At 38.7% G+C, this 8919-nt stretch overlaps 1 protein-coding gene and 1 pseudogene across 1 annotated transcript; both read right to left on the bottom strand.

Annotated features, from left to right (window-relative positions):
• Positions 1-2583: 2583 nt before the first annotated feature.
• On the bottom strand, positions 2584-2951 carry LOC138173818 (large ribosomal subunit protein eL43-like). Its single transcript, XM_069103905.1, has one exon. It carries the CDS (start codon positions 2949-2951, stop codon positions 2673-2675), a length of 279 nt encoding a protein of 92 aa, XP_068960006.1. The 3' UTR covers positions 2584-2672.
• Positions 2952-6638: 3687 nt separating this feature from the next.
• Positions 6639-8207, bottom strand: LOC138173816 (L-lactate dehydrogenase A chain pseudogene; annotated as a pseudogene).
• Between the last annotated feature and the right edge of the window lie 712 nt (positions 8208-8919).

Here is an 8919-nt window from a genome sequence, read left to right as displayed (position 1 = left end):
TTCACATCAGAGAAGCAACTGAAGGCGAGTGATTCAGTCCCTCTTCCTTAGTTACAGCTTTTTAGAGAGTAGTCTGGAGAAACTACACAACTCTAGCTATATAACAAAATAAGACCTAGGAATCAATTAGGGCAGACAGAACATTGACCATATCATATCTTCCTGTGCTGAATATGCTAGTCTAAAAGGAAGTTTACATTAATGATTAATATTACTTAATTCAGGGTCTACACCAGCTCTTTTCATCTCAGACACATCTGCCTGAGTTTCTTCATCGTTTGAGCCACATTGTCAGATCATCACATAATACCTGATCATTGCAGTGTGTGGGAACACTCCTTGACCATACTTTGATCCCATTATTAATGATGAGAATGAGGCCCCTGAATGCGGTTTAACTCTTCAGAGTTAAGCTTCAAGCTATAATAAGCTTTGCAATAAAGATCACCAACAGCATTAAAGATAATGTTGCCTTGGGTCAGAGCGCCTCCCTCTGTGCCCTTGAATAGTGGCCCCAAGCCATTCCCATGTCAAAGAAATCTTAGTTCTTTCTGAAGCACAGCCAGGATGCTGCCTCCTACATGAAGCCTTTCCTGACCCACTTCCCCGTCCCCACCCCCAATTATTAATACTCTCTCCTTCATGAAATTATTTTGTATTTTTATCATATTTTGTATTACTTCATAAATTATAAATACCTTGTAATGGCTTATACCAACACAACGTAAGCTTAGAGCACAATATAACTGTAAGATTGTTGTTATATGTGCTGCTGCTATTGTTTAAACTCCTTGAGGGCTGGGACTGTGTTATTTTTGTCTTCTCCCTCTCCCCCCACCTAGTACAGTTGCCTATATTCATTCAGTAGGCACAAGGTTTGTTGAATTGGAGTGTTAACCAGCTGAACTCCTAGGAATCTTCCCAGCACAATCAGGCTTCGTAGGACTGTACCCTCAACTGTATGCCACTAAGGAGTCCTCATTTAACAGTAAATCAAAGATTTATTAGCTGTGCATTTATCTAAATCCTTCTTGACTCCGTTTTGTCCTTTCAAATGAATTCTGTTATTAGTCCTCACTCTCTAAATGGACAAGTCAATACATTTTTTTCTACATATAGGGTTAGATCAGCTGGCATAATTCAATTCACCAAATATTTATGATGTTTCTACGGCATGCAACACACTGCTCATGATGGAGTGGATACAAAGTTGTGTTAAGAACTAGCCCTTGCCCTCCTGGAGTTTAAAATAAAGCAGGAAGATATTACACATGTTACAATACATAGTATGATATAATGAGTTTATTAGCTAACATATCATGTAATATAATTACTTTATTTGGATTATATATGGAAATTCATAATGTCATGTAATTCGTTTCTTATATAACAATAATTATTATTAATTATTTATAATTAGAGATGTGGATCTTTGAAGACGAAAGAAAGAGTGATTGTCATGGGCTGGGCTATGGAGGGAAAACTTCACAGAATAAGTTTTGACTGCATCAGGCTTTGAAGAATAGACAAGAATCCAAGAGGTGAAGCAGGCAAGGGTGGACAATTTAAGCACAAGGGACAGCATGACCAAGGACACGGTGGCAGAAAAGTAAGCACATTCAGGGCACAGGGTTTCACAGGAACATAACACACACTGAAAAGAGTTGTACTGTACAGGGATAGGAAGGTGATGCGATGTTGCTGATGATCCTAGACCTCAGGTCCTTTTTCAACAGAGAGAGTGCTTCATTCTGACAAGGTAACATCAGCACAGACAGAACAGAAGGACAGAGGGCTGGACATCACAAACAGTCGCCCTTTTAGTTCTGCTTGGTCCTAACTCAGGCTCAAGCTTTACTCTGCTCTGCTCCTTCTTTTCAGCCCTTCCTGTTCTACGTTTTTTGGCAAACTCCTCCCACTGTGGGGTCCATGTGATGACATTACACCTATTAAATGCAATGAAGATCTCCAAACTCCTTTAGGCCTATTAATAGCAACACAATGTATACTGTTCTCAACAAAGACTTGATATAATCAAAGCCCAGGCTCAAAGGCACTTTAACAGCTGAAACAAGCAGCAAAGCATTATTTTGCTTGCTATTACACAGAGTCATAAAACTGTTGAGGTTTAACATTTCGGGGTGCTCAAGACCCTAAAATATCAGCAGGCTGGGTCCTGCTAAATGAATTCAACTCAAGTCTTCTCTCAGCCAAAGTAAAGCAAAAATTACTAAAGGTTTGCCTTAATGGGTAGCCTCTTAAGGAGCCTAAGTATATATGAAGCTAGTATTGACAAGCAGGCCAGAATAATCTGACACTGAGTGAGTCTGCACTAGATTGAATTCTCAGCAACCTCACTGAGGGAGGCGAGACAGAGCTTAATTACAGAAAGATTGTGGAAAGGTTCTACTGGTGGTCTAGAGGAGGAGTTTGGGGATGGTCTTGAGGAGGAGTCAGATGAGGTTACACTCCAGTAATGAGATTAAGGGTGCAAAATAGCTGAAGACTAGGAGATGACAGACAATGGAGGGCTAGGCTAGTTTAAGGGTGGCAGATTTGGGCATAGATATTTTGTTGTTTTTTTGTTTTGTTTTGTTTTGTTTTGTTTTGTTTTATTCAATAAATTAAGCCATTTATTGTTGGACTATGGGCTACAGATAGTTGATAAGATTTTACTGGTCTTTTAATTCCTTCAGTCTTCTGATGGCAGATTTGACTGTGACTGCAGAGGTGGTGTTGTAGGTCCATGCACCACCAGCTACTGTTTTCATACAGGATCCACAGTGCCAGATACCCACAGCCCGTCTCTTCATTTTGGTCTTGCCACAGAAGGAGCAGGTATACCTGGCATGCTGGCTAATTTCAATTTTCTTCACCATTTTCCTGAGGGATGCACCATAATGTGTTCCATATTTACCAACAATTCCGACCTTCTTGGTATGTTTAGCCATGTTATGGGTGCTGGGGCTGGAGCTGGGAGAGGCTGGGCATAGATATTTTGATAGGATCAAGGATGGGAAGTAGCTGGACAATGGAGGGCTAGGATAGTAAGAATAAGAGATTTGGGCCTAGGTGTAATGAAAGGCTTATGGCCTCAGGCAAATGCCTCATCAAATGGGAAGATTAGATCAGAGTTCAAGGCTTTTCCCAGAGCCTGTACCCCATCAGTTTTTTGTTTGTTTGTTTGTTTTAACTAGCTCCTGAGTAATTTGCATGTTATACATTTCCTAGAAAGTGAAATAGAAGCTGTCCCATACCCAGAATACATATAGAGTAATGCCAGAATTAGGGACCTTGATGCCCACGTTCAGGCAAACCTAGACACAAGGTACACCTATCTTTATATAGAGGTTTTCCTGAGGTATTCCAGGTGACAACAATAGCCAAAGAGAGCTGATACCTTCAGGGGTAAAGCCCCCAGGATCAAACTCAATCTATGAAATTTCAGGATCCCATAACAACTCCAAGCCAGAGGGGATATTGTGGGGAGATGTTATCTAAAATGCTCTTGGAGAGTCCCACACATTTTTAGGACTTGTCTGGGTGTATTTTATTTTTTGAAGCTAGATTACTTCTCTAGCATAATTAATTTAGGACACATCCTCTGAACCTCTGGTTGGATTACCCTATGCACAGTGGAGAAAAATTAAAGAAATGTTTCCTCTGAGATAATCTGTTACCTCACCTAAAGGTGATGGGTTGATTGTCTAGCCTAAATCTCAGATTCCTAATGGAAGATTTCAACATCCCTTGGTCATTCATCTGAGACCAACTTTACCCTTTGAGGGATTATTTTTTTTTTCTATTTTATACATCTTTTCTTGGGGGTAAGGGGGAGGAATAAGGTTTACAAGCTAGAGTTGAAACTGGAATTTCCATCAGATAAACAGTAACTTATAGAAACCATTCTTATGGAAACTTTGGTTTCTCTTTGTCCCCAACCCTGATGTTATTTACAGTCATTTCAGTTCACCTCATTACACAGTAGCTGCCTAGAGATCCTTGCTGCCAATTCATTATGCTCCAGTCTGCCACAGTGCAATTTTAGCAATCAGGTATGTCTCTGTTTATGATCTGCCCCCAGGCTAGGACCTTGGTGAGATCCTCTTTTTCTAGTGTGGTCTCTAAGTGTAGTAGATAAAAGGTAAAGAATTTGTGTGACTATGTTTGAGGAAGAAAGTTGAAAACTGTAGGCCTATCTGCTATGAGATTGTTGGACCTTTACAAAAATCTTAATTTGGGGGAAATCTAAGATCTGTGTCAAACAGATTTTTAATAAACTTTTGATGAAAGTTATTACAGGAGGCAATCAAGAAAGAGACAATGCTCGAACCTCCCCCTAGCACATAGGGACTTCTCCAGAATTAAAGATATGAAAGAACATGGCCATGGCCCCAAAGCACGAAATTTGATTTGCTGGGATGACAAAAATTTAACCTGGGGACAAGGGGGGAGGAAAGGTGAAATATAAGAGGAAATGATCATTAGGAAAGTCCCCTCCTGGTTGATAAGTTCCCAGTTGACTTAATGAGATTTCAAGCTATTGGTCTTTGTCTTAAGAGTGCTTCTAATGGAGGTAGATGCCATTTTGCTGAGACAAAACAGAGAGCTCCTATAATTAATTACCAAAAATGAGGTCTTACTCTAAGATAATTTAGGGAAACAGGAACAACTTTTTTACAGAGGAGTTTCCCCTACCCCATAATCTATAAAAGCAAGTTGATTTTGATTTTCTCACTTTCCTATATATAGGAATAGTAATAATCATCGCTAAAAGAATATGATAAAAATGCCATGTGTTTGCCCAGTTTGCCAAAGATGGCTGGACCTTAGATTCTTGATTGTTTTCTGACTTCCTGATTCCTTTTCTAAGCACAAGTCAAAGAGTTTCGAGTTCCTAAAAATAGACTTTTCAGACAAATTGACCAGCATGCCTTTCTCTGAACATAACATTTCATGTCCTATCTCCATTATACAGGTCCCCATCCTCTATGCCTGCAATGCCTTCCCTCCTTAACCCCACCTTGAAACTTTAAATTCCTTCAAATTTTAGCTCGTCACTTCCATCAGAAAACCAATGTTAACCCCCCCCCCATTTCAGGTAATATTTGCCCAAAATTATTCTACATGTAAATTGCATACAATTTTCTCTATGTATGCCATTTCTTTCCCATAGGATGTAAGCTCCTTAAGGGTGAAGACTGCGTCACTTTTGTCTTCGTAACATCATTTTTTTTAATGCCTCAATTCACTTTTAATGATTAGAATTTTTAAAATAGATCCTAATTCAGATCTTTCTACATTTCTTTTGAATTGGTTCACATATTTAATGAGTTTCTATGACATAAATTTCTCATATTTATATAAGAATATATACATGAGATGGACAAATTTCCTTTGTTTATACTTCTTATATTTTTGATATGCTCAAATCAGAATTGCAGAACATAAAAGTTGGATGGGCCCTTTGTTACTGTCCAGTAAAACTCACACCTGAAAAATAATCCCCTCTACAACATATTTTCATAAGCGACCATTTCCCTTAGAAACTTCTAATGCAGAGGGCCTAGCTGCCCAAGGCAGTACATTCCACATTTCTATTGTGAGAATGCTTCCAGACTTGTTATTATCCAGCCTAAAATATTTGCTTTTCTCTCTTTTTAAAAAATTTTGTCTATGGTTATTTTATTTTCTCCCCTATTTTTTATGATTTTTTTTTTGTTTTAAACATTCACTTCCATAAGATTGTGAGTTCCAAATTTTCTCCCCATCTCTCCCCTCCCCCATTCCAAGACTGCATGTAATTTAATAGAGACTCTACGTGTACATTCATATTAAACCTATTTTCATATTAGGCATGTTGCAAAGAATTAGAACCAATGGGAGAAACCATAAGAAAGAAGAAACGAAAGAGAGAGAGAGAGAGAGAGAGAGAATGCAAATAATATGCTTCAATGTGCATTTAGACTTGATAGTTCTTTTTCTGGATGTGGACAGCATTTTTCTTTATGAGTCTTTTGGAGTTGTTTTAGATCCTTGCATTGCTAAGAAGAGATAAGTCTATCAAAGTTAGTTATCATACAACGTGACTGTTACAATATGCTCCTGGTTCTGCTCACTTCACTCAGCATCAGTTCATATATGTCTTTCCAGGTTTTTCTGATGTCCACCTGCTTATCATTTCTTATAGCATAATAGTATTCCATTATATTCATATACCCCAACTTGTTCAGCCATTTCCCAGTTGCTGGGTATCCCCTCAATTTTCAATTCTTGGTCACCACAAAAAGAGCTGCTATAAATACTTTTTGTACATGTGGGTCCTTTTCCCATTTGTATGACCTCTTTGGGATATAGACCTAGAAGTGGTATTGCTGGTCAGAGTATATGTATAGTTTTATAGCCCTTTGGGCATAGTCCCAAATTGTTCTCCAGAATGGTTGGATCAGTTCACAACTCTAACAACAATGCATTATTGTTCCAATTTTACCACATCTTCTCCAACATTTATCATTTTCCTTTTGTGTCATATTAGCCAATCTCAGAGTTGCTTTAATTTGCATTTCTCTAACCAATAGTGATTCAGAGAATTTTTTATCAGTTATTTGTTGTTTATTCAATATTTAGGATTAGTATGACACTTTAGGAATTGGTTGCATTGTTGTACATACACAGATCTTTTTATACAATATGGAAATTTACAATTATTGATATGTGTGTGTGTGTGTGTATGTGTGTGTGGAGACAAAAATCAGGTCCTCTGGAAATGTGATGCATGGGGCCATGCTGTAAGAGCCCTAATGGAGAGGAACACAAGGTAATCAATGCATCAATAAAGAATTACTAGTGTATGGTGTCTTGTAGCCAGGAGTGTTGTCTTCTGGACCTATGGGAACCTGTAGTACCTACATACAAGGCAGGTAGTTTATATACCTGTGGGGAACTATCTGCTTGACACCAACTACTAAGACTATACAAGTCATATCCAGCATCATATACAAACATCAACAGAGTTTAAACAAATAGTCATACTCTACTATTCTCCATTTCTCATTTTAGGAAGAGTATAGAGTGTGTTCACAGGTTTTACATTTCTGGTGTTCAATCACTAATCAGAGGAAGGATTTGACCTATTTGAAAAGCGCATCATACATAACCTCTTAACCACCATTATGTTCTATTGATGGCAGCACATTAAAAGGTTGTAAAATTTCACCTCCTTCTGGTTCCCCCAAAGAGTATCTGCACTCTTCCTTAAATGGCTCTCCTCCTCTGGATTGAGGTTTACCTTCACCACATCTGAAATGCCATTCTGCCCCAAGATACATGGGACACTAAGGAAGACATCCTCATTAATGCTGTATAGGCCCTTAATCATGGTGGAAATAGGATGCAGTCTTCCTAAGATTCTTCATAATGCTTTCTGCCAGATCTGCCACAGACAAGCCAATGGCCCAGGAAGTATAGCCCTTCAGCTTGATCACCTCATAAGCACTTTCAACCACCTCTTTATGAACTTCTTTCCAATTTTCTGAATAAGCATCAGTTCCTATTTGAAGATTAACATTCTTCAGAGACACACTGGCAAGATTCACACCACTCCACACAGGAACACTGGAGTCTCCATGTTCACCAATGACCCATCCATGACAGCTTGAAGAATGGACACCAAGTCTCTCCCCCATCAGGTAACAGAAATGGGCAGAATCCAGATTGCAACCACTTCCAATAACACAGTTTTTAGGAAAGACACTTAGCTTCCAGGCCACATATGTCAAAATATCCATTGGATTGGAAACAATAAGCAGCTTGCAGTTAGGGCTGTATTTAACAATATTGGGAATGATGAATTTAAAGATATTCACATTACGCTGGACCAAATTAAGACGACTTTCTCCCTACTGTTGACGTGCCCCAGCCATAACAATAACAAGTTTTGAGTTTGCAGTTACACTGTAGTCTTTTCCAGAAACAATCTTTGGCGTTTTGAGGAAAAGGCTGCCATGTTGGAGATCCATCATCTCTCCCTTTAGTTTGTCTTCTATTACATCAACTAAGGCAAGTTCATCAGCCAAATCCTTTGTTAAGATACTGATGGCACGTGCCATGCCAACTGCACCAACCCTAACAACAGTGATCTTGTTCTGTGGAACATGTTCCTCCTTTAGGACATTCAAAATCAGCTGATCCTTAATAGTAGATGACATTTTGGGGGATATTGAGGTTGCTGGTCAGGCTTTGAAAGTTGTGAGATATATGTGAAACCACTGCTCCCAGAATTGCGCTGATTTAGAGCATTTTTTCATGTGACTATAGATAGCTTTAATTTCTTCATCTGAAAACTGCCTGTTCGTATCCTTTGACCATTTATCAATTGGGGAATGGCATGTATTCTTATAAAATTGACTCAGTTCTCTCTATATTTGAGAAATTAGGCCTTTATCAGAGACATTGTAACCTCATACTTTAGCAAGGTGCCTAGAACATGTTGTTCAGTCATGTCTGACTCTTCATCACTCCATGAACCATAGCACACCAGAGCTTTCTCCCCTAGACTATCTCATGCAGCCTGTCCAAGTTGCTTCTGTTACACTTTCTGCCCATCTCATTCTCTATCCTGGATCATAGTAGGTTATTAATGCTTGACCGACAAATTGCTGTTGAATATAAATGAATTATAAAGGGTCTTGAGTGTGGGACGGCTAAGTTGAAACTTTACTCAGGAGACAATAGGGATTCATTGAAGGTATGAGCTGAAGGAGTAACATGAACAGATCTATACATCCTGAATATGAATTGGGATCATAACTTTGATGTAAATATGGAAGGAATCTTAGAAACTATCCAATCTAGCACCACTTCATATTATATAAGGAAACCAAGGCTGAGAGAGGTTAATAATTTTCCCAGTGTCACTCA

This window comes from Petaurus breviceps, unplaced genomic scaffold (assembly GCF_028583685.1).
Source record: "Petaurus breviceps papuanus isolate PSGF00001 unplaced genomic scaffold, PetGlider_PUasm1.0 65, whole genome shotgun sequence".
NCBI classification, from domain to species: domain Eukaryota; kingdom Metazoa; phylum Chordata; class Mammalia; order Diprotodontia; family Petauridae; genus Petaurus; species Petaurus breviceps.
This window is presented reverse-complemented; position numbering and strand designations above follow the sequence as displayed.